This window comes from Gossypium hirsutum, chromosome D05 (assembly GCF_007990345.1).
Source record: "Gossypium hirsutum isolate 1008001.06 chromosome D05, Gossypium_hirsutum_v2.1, whole genome shotgun sequence".
NCBI classification, from domain to species: domain Eukaryota; kingdom Viridiplantae; phylum Streptophyta; class Magnoliopsida; order Malvales; family Malvaceae; genus Gossypium; species Gossypium hirsutum.
The window spans coordinates 13,864,566-13,881,120 of NC_053441.1; the positions used below are offsets into that span (position 1 = coordinate 13,864,566).

At 34.6% G+C, this 16,555-nt stretch overlaps 1 protein-coding gene across 1 annotated transcript; it reads left to right on the forward strand.

Moving 5' to 3' along the window:
* The first annotated feature begins 13,548 nt into the window (after positions 1-13,548).
* LOC107905819 (CBL-interacting serine/threonine-protein kinase 12) lies at positions 13,549-15,455 on the forward strand. Its single transcript, XM_016832585.2, has one exon. The coding sequence runs from the start codon at positions 13,685-13,687 to the stop codon at positions 15,119-15,121; it is 1,437 nt and encodes a 478-aa protein (XP_016688074.1). The 5' UTR covers positions 13,549-13,684; the 3' UTR covers positions 15,122-15,455.
* Positions 15,456-16,555: the final 1,100 nt, after the last annotated feature.

Here is a 16,555-nt window from a genome sequence, read left to right on the forward strand (position 1 = left end):
GCTCTTCCTTTTTGATTTTTATATTTATATAGAAAAGGTGCCGTTAACTTTTCTTTTCTTTTCTTTTTTATTCCGAAATTACCCCTTAAGCAACCTGCCAAACTTCATATTACCGTTGGTCCTATAAATTAATTTTTACAACTCAGCTTCTTAAATTAATACTTCCCCTCCTAAATAAATAAACAGTTTTCATTTGGTCATTATAATCATAAAAAATTAACATCAAACTCAAACCTCTCAATTTGAGATTTTTAAGTAATTAATTTGCAAAATATTTTAGAGAAATATTAATCCAGTAATACATTTAATCCTTTTCTTGAAAGGAGAGAAAGGAAAAAGAAAAGTAGGGACATTTTATAATTATATTTAGTCAAAAAAGAAAAAGAAATAGTGGATGATGTATGGACTTTTTATCAAATAGAAGTGAAGCTTTTGCTTAGAATATCCATCTTAATTCTTAACCCATGGTGGCTACTTTCCTACCATTTTGGTACCATGTCTTTGTTTTATTTTACTCAATCTATGGTTAAGATGAAATAATTATTTTTTAATGTGGTAATTTCATCTTAAACTTGCTTTTCGTTTCATGATGCATCACAAAAGCATTAAAGCTTCTCTCTCTTAAATAGAATTTTTTTATTATTTAAACTCAAATAAAATTACTTAATACTACTAAAGCCTAGTACAGTGAATAAAGAGAAGGGCCAATAAAAGAAAGAGGGAAGACAGCAGGAGTCTGACTAGGCCCCAACGTGTGCAACAGCAGCTGCCCTCCAACGTCTCTAATCTTTGATGCCAACACAACTACCACAGATCCTTGAGCCCATCCCCATCAATTTATTTTTTACATCTTACAAATACATTTCCTTACCTTTTTTTTCTGATTGAAAGGAAAAAATATTAAAACAACATTTTGAATTGTTATTAATAATGAGCGGATTGAAAGAATCAAAATGTCAAATAGAGATGCAGCAGTAATTCAAATAGAGACAATTACATCGAACCAAAAAAAAAAAAAAAACAGAGACAATTACTCTGCTTTCCGACATTATATATTTAATATTGCAATTTTCATGTGAGTCGTCAATCTCTGGGGGAGAACTGGACAAGGACAGGACAGCACACCAGGCTTTATGTAATAATAACTAGTCAGTGATGATATTAAGCTACCTTCCTCTACCCTAAACTTTTAACATTTCATCGCTGTTTAAATACGACATACACTTATATGTATATTTACTGTTCACATATGATATCTACGTTGAGATGGTCGAGTTGGTTTAAGGAGCTAGATTAAGCTTTTGGTCCGAAAGGGGGTGGGTTGAAATCCCACTTTGCTCTGAGCAATTAAATTATGTAACATTTTTAACTTCAACCATGGTTTTGCACTAAGGGTGTTGTATTGTCATTTGTTGAAGCCTTAAAAGGCTACGCCCAAGAATGCTGTCATTCACTTTTTAACAAGTTGGGGCCTTGAAAGTTCATCACATTGGGGCCTTAAAAGGCCTCGCCTAACGAGGCACTAAAACCTTATGAGGCTTCAACAGAAACGATATTGAGACCCTCAAAAGACCATTGTCGTTTGAGAGTTGCTTCATTGGTAGTCACACATTAGCAAGTTGTTGCCTTAAGAGACCTCTCCTGATAGGACATGGAAGCCTTAAAGGCTTCGCCAGAAACACCGAGGTCCTTGGAAAGCCATTGTTATTGGAAAGTTGCTTTGCCAATAATCGCATATTAACGAGTGGGGGTCTTAACAAACCTCACCTAATGGGACACTAAAACCTTAAGAGGCTACGCTAAGAAAATATTAAGGCCCTTAAAAGGCCTATATCGAAAACGGAACTGGAGCGTAAGATTTCTCATCTAATGTAGCACTGAAGCCTTAAAAGGCATGTCTAAGCTTTCACTTTATACTAATGGTTAAATCATTATTTAGAGTTTGAATTTAGTAACTTTTTTCATATTGAGGCCTAAACTTTTTTTTATTCAAGTTAGACCTTAAATTTGGCAACCAAGGTTGTCAGGGGCCCCGACCCCCTAGAATGGAAAATTTCCATTTAGGCCCTTTAAAATTTTTAAAGTTTTAAATTAGTAAAGGTAAAATTGTACTTTGGCCCTCCTAAAAATATAAAAAAATTGATTTAATCCTTTAAAAATTATAAAGATATAGGCTATTAAAATGGTGAAATTATATTTTTACTATCGTAAAAAGGAAATTTTAATTTCGGCCCCCCTAAAAAAATTTCTTGGTTTCGCCCCTATTGGCAACTATTTCCACATTGAGGCTTGAACTAAGCAATTGTTCCCACCTTAGGGTTTGAAATTTTTTCTATTCAAGTTGATCCCTAAATTTGATAATTTTTCCCGCATTGGGGCTTTCAATTCAAGACCTAAATTGAACAAAAAGAAATTCAAACCTTAATAAGAAAAAAAATCACTAAGCTCAAACCCTAAAAAGTAATTTAACCCTTGTACTAATTTAGAATTTGATCTTTGAACCACTATTAAGAAAAATAAAGATAAACTGTGATCCAATGTCAAGACGAATCGTACAATGATGATTGGAATTTATGATACCATGTAATCATTATGTTTTTCCTGCATCTAGAAGGAGTATAGGACAAAGATAAATTTGTCAACAGAAGGCAAACAAATTGGAAATAACTTGAGTACCCTTAGAATAAAATGGAACGAACATACATGAAAGAAGTGCCTCATATTATGATGGTAATTGAAAAGTATAATAAACCAAGAATATGCTTTTCACGAAGCATACAACGTGGATCCCATTTAAATTATTGCTTTCCTTTCGGTTTAGACTTACTCGAAGGGAAAGGGATCCCATCTGGTTCTAACCATATCATGCAAAAGGGTTGCTTTCTAAATCTAATGACCAAATCTTGTTAACAATGCATGGCAATGGAATTTTTAGTTTTTACTTTATGAAGATGATAGGTCAAGTTTACTGCGTGAAAGCTGAAGAGCAATAGGTTTATACATACAACTACACAACACTTTTCGCCTACACCTTACATTACAACTTAAAAAGCTTATAGTCAAGAGATGAATAATGAATCTACTGATCCAATCCTTCACAGCTGTTTTCTTCATAATATTGGCCACAGTTTTCACGTCAATCAAACATTATTATCCTATTTCACAACACACCCATGAAATCAATATATTATAAAATTAGTACTAAATTAAATAACGTATAAGTGATTTTCGATAAAATGAGGAGAGGAGAGGGTATAAAAATGATAATAATAATAAAAAGTTAACTGATGTTAAAAAAATTTTGAATTAAGAAGTGTGTTGGAATATGTTAATTTAAAGCAAGGATATTAAACCATAAAATATGTGAAAAGTTTATGGCCCCAGTATAAACACTCAAAAACCTAAGGGTCAAAGTGTAAAATGAAAAAGTTAAAAAATCAAGAGTGAAAATAACCCAATTTATCCTTGGCCTCGTTGAGGTGCTCCCCAAACTCATAGAGCTTCTCAATGTGCTCGGCTTCCTCGAAAACGTCAGTCATTTGGTGGATTTAATTAGGATGGATATAACTCAGAAACTGGAAATGTAAGCGAACTAACAAGTTTGTGGAAGAATGCAAATTTTGATTGTATATTTTAATTACATATGCCATTTAAAAATCTAATGGAGGGCCTAATGCATGGCATCATTAGAAACATATTGTATGTTGGAAGCCAATCCAACTTCTGGATAAAATCCAAACTTATTCAGATATTTTCTTTAGACGATTTTAGAATATAAAATAAAGAAAAAGGATATTATCTAGAAGATTAGATATTCTAGATAAACATTCTAGTAATTAAATATTTGTAAAAGCAATGATGATAATGTTGATATGTATCAACAATCCAACGGCCACTAAACTCTATAAATAAGGGTGGGAGCTTTCGTTCTTGTGATGATGTAAGAGAGAGCTATAAGCAAGAGAGTGTGAGAGGTAGAGAATAGAAGAGTAGTGAGGTAAGTGTGTGTCACAGTATAATTTTATTGTGTATTAATAAAAGTGTTCACTTTTCTTGTAATTGTAAGTCTTAGTTAAGCTTTAGGTTTCTAAGCACTTAGAGCACTTGTGTTGGCTTTAATGTATGGCCGATTTTGCTGCTTGAATGATATATAGTCGGCTCTGCCGCCTGAGTATTATAGTGCACTAAGAAGTTAAAAAATAAAAGGTTAACCGACTTCAAAGAGTTGGTATAACACTAATTGTAGGTATTATAGGTCCTCTATAGTGGGTGTGTTAGGCTCATTGAGCTTCCAACATTGTACATGCAACTACCTATCAATTTAGAATCACATACCTAGTCAGTATTCTGGTAAGGTAAGTTTGTTTTTCTGTTGGTTTTCTTTTCAAGTTCTTTAAAGAAACTAATTATAAAATTACTATATATACATTTAGAATCGCATCCTAGTAAAATCTTCTCTTGGTTACAAAATCTATTTCTCAAGATTATGCAATATAAGGTGGGGAGAGTATTCTGGCAATCGAGAGACGTCGAAGAGGTCAAGGCGACGATGAAAGAGGAAGAGGAGGAGGAGAAAACCCAACTTTAATAATAACATTTTTCCATCCCTCCTAAGTTTTTTTTTCTTTCCTTTTTTTTCCTCTTTGGGGCCTTTTATTGATATTGCTAGTTGTATCACTCCATAAGAATCTGCATCTTGGATTAGTTGGTGGCAGGAAGTGTTGGTATTGCAATTGTCGATGTAACACCCCTATACCAGGTCCGATCGTATGGATCCGATATAAGACTATTACATTTGGTACCAAAATAGTTTTGGCTAGATACTATTTAATTTAATATGTTAACAACATCTTACACAAGACACTTACTTATAAATACTTACATGAACAATGAAGAAGGGATCAACTCTTCAAGAATACTAAGATTGCACTCTACCAATACTCTTTCCCCCAACCTTTATGTTCTCTTCACCTCCACTTTTCATAACCTCCGACTCTAGCCTGACTGGGTGAACCGATCTTCATAGCATCCACCTTTCCTCCTCAATATCAACAATTTTAATAATTTTAAAACTCAATTAAAATTATTTTAAACTCTAAACTATAATTTGAGACATCTAATACAATTGATTCTAAAATTTTATTGCTTGTTCTTTGGGACGGTTTCTAAACTACCTCATCATGGTTGTATCCGTACCATTCAGCTTAACCCTTTACCATATTAGAAAATCATCAACAAAATTCACAATTATTCTTAAAAATTTTGAATACAATAATATGAGATATTATGACCTCATAAGTTTAATATTATGGGATAAATGGTAAAATCAAAGCTGTAGCATCTGTATAGATTCTACTTAATTTCCAAATCAGTTGTATATATAATTTTGTGGCATAAAAGCCTTTTTTTACTTTGCCTCAAATAGCTGGAGTCCACATGAACTCTAAGTTTTTTTTATTGTACTACTACTTAGATTTAACAAAAACATTATTTTCGTGTTATTACTTAGTAGTACAACTTTTAACAGCAATCTAATAATAATCCACATGAACATTATGAACCATAAAACAACAACAAATTCTTGATTTTATTTTCACACGTACCAATATGCCAAAATATATGGATCGTTAATGATTAGATTATTGCAGGTTTCAACAATACATGTGATTATCATTAAGCCAAATAATAAAACACGATTTTGAGAAGTATAATAATTTTTAAGTTAAATTATCTAGTTGCATATCCAATTTTTAGTATACTTTCATTTGGGTGATTAAAAATAAAATTCATGCAATTTCATCACTCAACTTTTAGGGCGTTTTTGTTGTTCCAATAGGGTCGGAAGCGTGTAAATTATTGTACTAAAAAATACACAAAGTTCAATTCCCAGGGAAGAGAGGTGGATCACATGGATCTCTTAAATACCAAGTCCTTCCTTAGACATAATATCCCTTCTATAGTAATTTAATAGCACAATTAAATACTACTATTATACCCTCAAATATTGAAAGAAAAATAGGACAAGAAAGAACACAAGAGTTTTAACGAGGTTCGGTAAATTATACCTACGTCCTCGGGCACTAACACCAGATGATAACTTTACTATCTCCAAAGTATTACAAACAAATAGAATTCCTTAAGAATTCTCAAATGAGAGAAGAGAGAAAACTAAGAGAGAAAGATTGGTTGGGATGAATTGAAATGAGAAATGAGAAGGCCTATTTATAGTTGAGGTTTAAGGACCAAACAATAAATAGCCCATTATCTCAAGGACCAAAAAAATTATCCCATGCCACTTTTTCAAAGTCAACTTTAGGGTGCTAAACTTGCACCACTTTGTATTGTTTGCCATTAATGTTGTCTCCCATTAATGTTAACAATCTCCACCTTGAAGATTTGATTAGGATAATCACATCTTCACACACTTCCTTCAACTCCCCAAATTCGATAAAGCTATCTTTTGTAGTGCCTACAAATGCACTCTCGAGCGCCATACACCTGAAGGTGCTCAAATTCTCAGGATGTTAATCAAGTTCAAACAATGATTAAACTTGATTGTTGTTACCACCTTGGTCATCATATCTGTGGGATTATCTGCTGTCGGAATCTTCTGAAGTAGATTTTTTCCTTTTTCAAAGACTTCCCGCACAAAGTGATATCTTACGTCGATATGCTTGGTTCTTGAATGATAGACTTGATTTTTCGCTAAATGAATGGCGCTCTGACTGTCACAATATAAACTTATGTGACTTTGAACAACTCCTAAGTCTTTCAATAATCCATTAAGCCAAATAGCCTCCTTAACAGCTTCTGTAACTACCATATATTCTGCCTCTGTAGTAGACACAGCTACTGTAGACTGTAAGGTAGACTTCCAACTCACTGGGGCTTTCGCAAGAGTAAACAGATACCCCGTAGTTGAACGACGTTTATCTAAATCACCAGCAAAGTCGGAATCAACATATCCAACTACAAACTGACCAAGTGATTCATCCTGTTCAAAAATTAAACCAACATCTACGGTTTTTCGAAGATACCGTAGAATCCATTTCACAGCTTGCCAATGTCCTTTTCCAGGATCATGCATATACCTGCTCACAACTCCAACAGCTTGTGAAATGTCAGGCCTCGTACACACCATCGCATACATCAAACTCCCAACTGCATTAGCATATGGGACTTTCGCCATATATTCTCTTTCATCTTCAGTCTTCGGAGATAATTGAGCACTAAGTTTCAAATGAGAAGCAAGTGGGGTACTTACATGTTTTGTGTTTTCATTTACACCAAAACATTGTAATACCTTTTTCAGATATTGCTTCTGATTCAAACAGAGCTTGCCTCTCGGTCTATCTCTACTTATCTCCATGTCGAGAATCTTCTTGGCCTCACTTAGATCTTTCATCTCGAACTCTTAATTCAACTGAGCCTTCAGCTTATCTATCTCATTTTGGCTCTTCGAAGCGATTAACATATCATCAACATACAATAGTAGATAAATGAAAGATCCGTCATGCAGCTTCTGCAAATACACACAATTGTCATATTTGCTTCTTGTGTACTTCTGCCTTCTCATAAAGCTATCAAATCGCTTGTACCACTGCCTCGGGGATTGCTTCAATCCATATAGCGATTTGTTCAGCTTACAAACCCAATTTCTACCACAGCATCTGTGTATCCTTCTGGCTGAGTCATATAGATCTCCTCTTCTAACTCACCATGCAAGAAAGTTGTCTTAACATCAAGTTGAGCTAGCTCCAAATTCAACTGTGCTACCAAGGCCAACAAAATTCTAATGGAGGAATGCTTCACAACAGGGGAAAATACATCATTGTAGTCAATTCCCTCCTTCTGAGCGTAGCCTTTAGCTACCAATCTTGCCTTGTAGCGAATATCCTTCTTGCTAGGAGATCCATCTTTCTTTGCGAATACCCACTTGCATCCGATTGCCCTTTTACCTTTCGGTAATTGTGCCAACTCCCAAGTATTGTTCTTCCGGAGAGACTGCATTTCTTCATCCATGACGCTTTCTATTTATCACTTTCTAAGCTTTGCATTGCTTCTTGATAAGTGATAGGAATATCATCAACAACGGGAAGGGCGTAGGCCACCATATCAGTAAATCGAGCAGGTTTACGAATTTCTCTCCGTGGCCTTGCAACTGCAACTGGTTCTGGTGTACTTAGTGGTTCTTGGGTCAGAACCTCTTCAACCTCTAATTCCTCCATTGTGGCTGGAGAATTAGACTTATTAACTGGGCAAATCCCCATCTGCTCAAACTCCACCTGTTTTGGAGTACACTCCACCTGCTGTGGAGTATTGCTCGTCTGAATATCTTTATCTGCTACCTTTTTCAATGTGGCAGATTCATCAAAGGTAACATCTCTGCTACAGATCATTTTCTTTGTGCTTAAGCACCAAAGACGAAATCCCTTCACTCCAGAAGTGATTCCCATAAAGAGAGCTTTCTTTGCCCTCGGGTCTAACTTTGACTCCTTCACATGGTAATATGCAGTAGATCCAAACACATGTAAGGAATCATAATCTGTAGCCGGTTTTCCAGACCATACCTCCATAGGAGTTTTTCTTTCTAATGCAGATGATGGCAAACGATTAACAAGATGGCCAGCGTATGTCACAGCCTCAGCCCAAAATTGCTTGCCCAACTCAGCATTGGACAACATACATCGAACTTTCTCCAACAATGTTCGATTCATACGCTCTGCCAATCCATTCTGCTGTGGTGTATCCCTAACTGTGAAGTGTCGAACAATACCATACTCTTGGCACACATCGAAGAACGAATCACTTTTATATTCCCCTCCATTGTCCGTCCTAAGCCACTTGATTTTCTTGCCAGTCTGGTTTTCGATCATAGTTTTCTATTTAAGAAAAACTCTAAGCATTTCATCCTTAGTTCTCATGGTATGCACACAAACTCTTCTGGAAAAGTCATCAACAAAAGTAACAAAGTAGTGTTTTCCTCCCAATGAAGGTGTCTTGGAAGGCCCCCACACATCTGAGTGAACATATTCCAAAATACCTTTTGTATTATGGATAACAGTACCGAATTTCACTCTCTTTTGCTTTCCCAGAACACAATGCTCGCAAAATTTTAATTTGCAAGCCTTTGCACCTTTCAACAATCCTTGCTTTGCCAGAATTTGCAAGGATTTTTCGCTGGCATGTCCCAACTTCATATGCCACAACTGCATTGAGTCCAATTCTTTGATACCAGAAGCTGTAGCGACTGCTCCAATAACTGTACTACCTTGGTAGTAATACAAGTTATTTTTCCTGATGCCCTTCAATATCACAAGTGCGCCAGATGTCACTTTCAAAATCCCATCTCTCATAGTAACAACTGAACCATTGGATTCCAAGGCTCCCAGTGAGATGAGATTTTTCTTCAAACTGGGCACGTACCGAACATCAGTCAGAACTCTGGTTGATCCATCTTGATTCTTTAATTGGATTGAACCTATCCCAACAGTTTTACAGGCATTGTCATTGCCCATATAAACAACTCCTCCATTTAGTTCTACTAAATTAGAGAACCACTCCTGGTTAGGGGACATATGATAGGTACAACCCGAATCCAATATCCACTCATCTGAATGGAATGACGATGATGATGCAACCAGTGATAGTTCAGAGTCACTAGTATCATGCTTTGCAACACAAGCATCTACAGCAGCTTTTCCCTTATTCTTCAGCTTTGGACAATTTTTCTTCCAGTGGCCTTTCTCATGACAAAAAGCACATTCATCTTTCCCGAGTCTAGACTTTGACTTTGATCTCCCCTTTTGAGTTTTCTTCCGAGTGTATGAACGACCTCGGACTACTAAAGCTTCTGTATCTCTGATTGAGTTTTTCTGTTTGTCATTCTTTCTCTGTTCATAACTGTATAAGGCCGCACAGACTTCGCTCAGAGATATATCACTCCTGCCATGAAGTAGAGTAGTTTCTAGGAACTCAAACTCCTCAGGAAGTGACCCCAACAGCATCAAAGCCAAATCTTCATCTTTGAATGTCTCATCCATATTCAGCAAATCAGTGACTAACTGATTAAATTTGGTGATGTGATCATTCATTGTGGTACTTGGGACGTATGTGAAGCGAAACAGTCTTTTCTTTAAGTGGAGCTTATTTTGACTGTTTTTCTTCAAAAATTTTTCTTCAAGTGCCACCCACAACTTATTTGCAGAAGTCTCATTTGAAAAAGCATACCTCTGCTCTCGAGAAAGGCATGATCGAATTGTGCCACATGCCAACCGATTGATCGCCTTCCAATCTTTCTCCTATACATCATCTGGTTTCTCTTCATCAATGGCAATGTCTAGACCCTGCTGAAAAAGGGCATCTAGAACCTCACTTTGCCACATACCAAAATGGCCCGTGCCATCAAAGATCTCCACGGCCAATCTTGCATTTGCAATTGTCGGTCTTGTCCACATGGACGATGTTGAAGCTCCTACACCGACCGTTTTCTCCATAATCTTTCAATATACCTAAGGAAATCTTTTCTGATGTGGAAGATCAGTTTAAATTGCAACCACAGAGCATACTACGATTAACCTTCGGCTCTGATACCACTTGTTGTTCCAATAGGGTCGGAAGCGTGTAAATTATTGTACTAAAAATACACAAAGTTCAATTCCCAGGGAAGAGAGGTGGATCACATGGATCTCTTAAATACCAAGTCTTTCCTTAGACAGAATATCCCTTCTATAGTAATTTAATAGCACAATTAAATACTACTATTATACCCTCAAATATTGAAAGAAAAATAGGACAAGAAAGAACACAAGAGTTTTAACGAGGTTCGGTAAATTATACCTATGTCCTCGGGCACTAACACCAGATGATAACTTTACTACCTCCAAAGTATTACAAACAAATAGAATTCCTTAAGAATTCTCAAATGAGAGAAGAGAGAAAACTAAGAGAGAGAGATTGGTTGGGATGAATTGAAATGAGAAATGAGAAGGCCTATTTATAGTTGAGGTTTAAGGACCAAACAATAAATAGCCCATTATCTCAAGGACCAAAAAAAAATTATCCCATGCCACTTTTTCAAAGTCAACTTTAGATTGCTAAACTTGCACCACTTTATATTGTTTGCCATTAATGTTGTCTCCCATTAATGTTAACAGTTTTTATTTTAGTCATCCAACTATTAAATCTCTAACTATAATTAACTTGTACAAGTCACATCATGTTCACTCTTTCATTTTTTTCACCTAATTTTTAGGCTGTTTTCATTTTAGTCGCACACAAAAAAAAATCTTTTTTTTTTTAAGTATTGAATGAGGTAAAAAAAGGGATTAAAGTGAAAAGCGGTAGAAACTAAAATAATACATTAAAAAATTGTCAAATTGTATTTATTTATCACATTGCTGAAAATTAAATTTCTTTTTTTTTCAATATTGAAATTTTCAATTTCAAAAAATAAAAATTAATTAAATAAATTGTTGAAAACTTTTATCCCATTATAATGTTAACTGACTATAATATTGAACTTAATTAAATTAATCTCATTCAGAATTTTAAAATTTTATTTTATATTTCCATATTATTTTTAATGAAATCAATTTGATAACTCATATTTAATAATTGTCTGCAAAACTTAAAATTCTTTTGATTATATAATCTTAAATCTTTCATACTAAGCTAAAAGTAAATTAATTGTTTGTTCTTCGTTTCGGTAAAGAAGTGATGAAGAATTCTAGGTTTTGTTTGGCATAAAAGAAAAAATTAATTGATTTAGTTAATTGTAAGGACTTTTCTTTGCTTTTAGCTTAGTATAGAAAACTCGATATCATATAATCATAAGAAAATTGAGTTTCATGTACAATTAGTAAATATGATTTATTTGAATTGATTTTAAGTTGGAAACATAAAATAAAATTTTAAGATTAAAAAGGAAACTAAATTAATTAATTTTAATGTTATAGTAACAAATCGGTTGACATTATCAATAGATAATTTTTTAATTAACTTATTTAATTGATTTTGATGTAATATTAAAAAAGTTAGAACTTATAATTTGATAATTTTTAAAGCATTATTTTAATTTCTATAAATTTTTTGCTTTAATTCTTAATGTTTTTTTACCCGATCACTATTAAAAGAAAATATTTTTGGATAACTAAAATGAAAGCAAATAAAAGTGTGAACATGATGTAAGTGTGTATAAGTTAATTGTTGCTAAAGATTGAATAGTTGAGTGACTAAAATGAAAATGTTGTAAAAATTGAATGAAAAATTTATAAAAATTTTATTTTGATGAATATCTAATTGCCTTAATTTTTATATATACCCAAATATCTCGTAAAGGTAGTTGCTTTTTTGGCTTACAGGTAAACTAGGATTGCAATTTCACAACTTGCTCGAAAAAGAAAGAAAAGTCAAAGATACCTTATTGGTCACGCCTCTTGAATCATCAAGTTGACTGTCCTTGGCAAATCTCTTATCCCCTTTTGTACATAACATTGTCTATAGCCCTAGATCAGACAAAAATCTGAGATATTTGAAATCCAACGGTGTGATAGAAGCTGAGTTTATTTGGGCGGACCAGCGGAGAGCGGAACACGTTGTGACCGCCCCAAAAAAGGGCGATCGGACATCTCCATGTGTTGAGCTGTCACGGGAAAAACGTCACGGCGTGCCTCTCCTTAATTCCTACGCAACTCTCTTTTCCCTGATCAAAATCATTACATTATCATTCATAAAAATTTTTATAAAACCAATTATGGTATTGATAAAATTGTTTTAAGAAGAGTATTTTTACTATGGTTTTTTTATTTATTTTAATTTTACGGGAGTGAACCTTTTGATAATGAAGATATTTTATTAAGTAAAATAAAGAGAAATAACGCTAATCGTTCCACACAGATCCAATTTCCAAAATGGTGAGTGATTTTTATTACTTCAAACTCTAGGATCCTTTTAGAACCATAGGAAACATTTCATATTTTCGAATTTATTACTTGAAAACAAATAATTTATTACTTGTATTGGTTTTGAATTTTCCCTTCATAAACGAAAGAATGAGTAAATAATTTCTTTAAATTAATAAAAATAATATGCCAAAGACACAAATAGCAAATGAATTTTAATTTTTGCATTAAACATCTTTGAATTATCCTATTATTGAAACTATTAATTTAACCATTAAACAATACAAAATTTTGTGACATAATTTAAAATAAAAATTTTAAAGAAAGGTAAAATGTTGTCGTTTAACCTTTAAAACAAAAATAAAAAAAAGAGCGATTTCTTAAGTTTTCATTTTGAACTATGTTACATAAGATTTAACGTCTCATTTAAAAGTTAAATTAACAATTTTAGTAATAGAAGAATTTTATTAATATGACATATATTAACTTAGAATAAAAATATACCTTAAATATATTTATATCTTAAGAATACATTAAATATACCAAAAAGAAAAGGGAAAAACAAAAAACGAAACAAACAGAGAGTATGATATTCAGTTATTAACTTCCTATATAAAAGCATCTATTTTCTCACCAACGCCATAAACGTAACAGATTCAAATCATTTTAGAGACCACTCAACAAAAGGAAATTAAGAGAAGCCATTAAAGTTGCCCATCATTAACCATTCAATTTTCGTTTTTTTTTTTGAAAAAAAACCCCAAACCCTAACATTGAAGACAATGGATTTTTCCTCCAAGGTCGCAAAGAAAGAAACCAGCGCTGGCTCAGGTCTTCTCTTAGGACGTTACGAGGTCGGGAAACTCCTCGGACACGGCACTTTCGCTAAAGTTTATTACGCGCGCAACGTCAAAACCGATGAAAGCGTGGCCATCAAAGTGTTGGACAAGGAAAAAATCCTCAAGGGTGGCTTAATCGCTCACATTAAGCGCGAAATCGCCATCCTCCGCCGCGTGCGCCACCCCAACATCGTACAACTCTTCGAAGTTATGGCCACCAAAACTAAGATCTACTTCGTCATGGAATACGTACATGGCGGTCAGCTCTTCAGCAAAGTCGCCAAAGGCAGATTAAAAGAAGACGTCGCTAGGAAATACTTCCAGCAATTAATCTCAGCTGTTAATTTCTGTCACGCCCGCGGGGTTTACCACCGCGACTTGAAGCCCGAGAATCTACTACTAGACGAAAAAGGGGATTTGAAAGTCTCCGATTTCGGGTTGAGCGCGGTTTCGGATCAGATCCGACAAGACGGTTTGTTTCATACGTTTTGCGGGACCCCTGCTTACGTAGCACCGGAAGTTTTGGGGAGAAAAGGTTACGATGCTGCCAAAGTAGATATCTGGTCTTGCGGGGTGATTTTGTTTGTTTTAATGGCGGGGTATTTACCTTTTCACGATCATAACATTATGGCGATGTATAAGAAGATTTACAAGGGAGAGTTCAGGTGCCCCAAATGGTTTTCACCTGATTTACTTCGGCTACTTACCAAGCTTCTGGATACGAACCCGGACAAGAGAATAACCATCTCGGAAATCATGGAGAACCGTTGGTTTAAAAAGGGATTTAAACATATTAAATTTTACATTGAAGACGATAAAGTTTGCAGCGTTGAGGACGGGGATGATAACCTGGGATCATGTTCGGACCATTCAACACACTCTGAATCGGACGCCGAGCTTGAAACAAGGAGGAAAGTTACTACTTCATTGCCGAGGCCAGCTAGTTTGAATGCCTTTGATATTATATCCTTTTCGCCGGGTTTTAATTTATCTGGATTATTTGAAGAAGGGGAGGAAGGGGCAAGGTTTGTGTCAGGGGCACCTGTTACGAAAATTATTTCAAAATTGGAAGAGATAGCCAAGCTGGTTAGTTTTACAGTGAGGAAAAAGGATTGTAGAGTTAACTTGGAGGGTTCTAGAGAAGGAGCTAAAGGGCCATTAGCGATTGCTGCCGAGATATTCGAGTTGACGCCTTCTTTGGTTGTTGTGGAAGTGAAGAAGAAAGGAGGGGACCGAGGAGAGTACGAGGAGTTCTGTAACAAGGAATTGAAACCTGGGATAGAGAATTTGACGCGAGACCAATCAACATCTGATGCACCTGTACCTGCACCCACACCTGCCCCTGCCCCTGCTGCATATTTACCTTCGGATACGGAATAGATTTTAAAGAGTGAGGAAGAGGAGAAAAGGGTAATTAAAGCTCTTTCCTTTCTCTCTCTCTCATGCTTTTTGTTGTCCCCTTCCTTCGTCTTAGGCTCTTGTATCATTAAAAAAAAAGTTGTTTTTTGTCCTTTCTTTATGTTGTGCTACTTGGGTTGAGCTTGGGATGGCTTTGATATATATTTGTATGATCTATTCTTGCGTCCAGAATGGCAGATTAGATCACAGAGGCTTGAATACAAAGTCATACAAATCTCGGCATTTGCATGTCTGGTTGTATATTATCATCAACATAATTGATCATATGAGTTAATGATACATTCTAATTTATATCCTCACTCTTTTGTAAGTTTGACTGGTTAGTGTGTGACAAGTTCAACGCTTAGCATTAGCTCTAGTCTCTGTTGCTCAACTTCTGTATGCCACTTTGGCCAGATCGCTTTTAAAGACAAATAGCACTTGCAAATATGACAAGTATGACCTGAAGCATGAGCTCTACTCCATTATTCAAAAGCCTTATAGTTCTCACTAGTTGAGGGTTTGGAATAATCATCTTTGAGAAGAGAAGCAAATTTTCTTACTAGCAGTTGCCTTCTGGTAGTAATTTGTGCCATTGTTTGTTTGACGGTTGTAATCTGAATTCCGGCAATTAGGGACAAAACCCAAATTTCAGGGAATGGATATAATCTCTTGCAAGAACTGCATTCCGTGCTTTGACACATTTGATGAAATGCAAGTTGCACAAGTAACATAGATAAGGACTGCCAAGAGAACTGAAACAAATCATTAACTTCTTTACACTAAATCTGTTAATAGATGTGGAATACAATCTGGATTGCTTTGCTACGAGGCAATTCTCCAATTGAGCCTAAAGGTATAATCGAGTCAAATCGAATTTGATTGGTGACAAGCTTGAGCTCGATTTGAAATTAAGAGTTTAAAACTCTATTCAAACTTAATTTAAATATTAATTTTTAAATTGAACTTAGCTTAAAACATATTTGAATTACTTGAGTTTGAGCTCAAGCTCGATTAAACTCATTTATTAATAATTATACAAAATTCAAATTAAAATTAATTTTATTCAACCTTGTGCTTCATAAAACTCTATCTATATAGTATAGACAAAAATATATTAAAAATTAGAAACTCTTCTAATGTAATCTAGATAGAATTTTCAAATTCAATAAATTATGCTGCACTTTATAATTATTGAATTAATTTCAAATTTTTTCAAGCTTGGACATTATTAAACGTGGCCATTTTGAAAATTGAAACCATAAGTACAAATGCAAAATCATAATTGAGTTCAACTTTTTCCTTTTTTTAAAAGCAAATGGTTGCGATCGGATTACATCATCCATGCTATATAAATAAGAATTAAGATTACAGGTTGATAATTGGACCCTGACACTTGTAAACTGAGTCTGATAA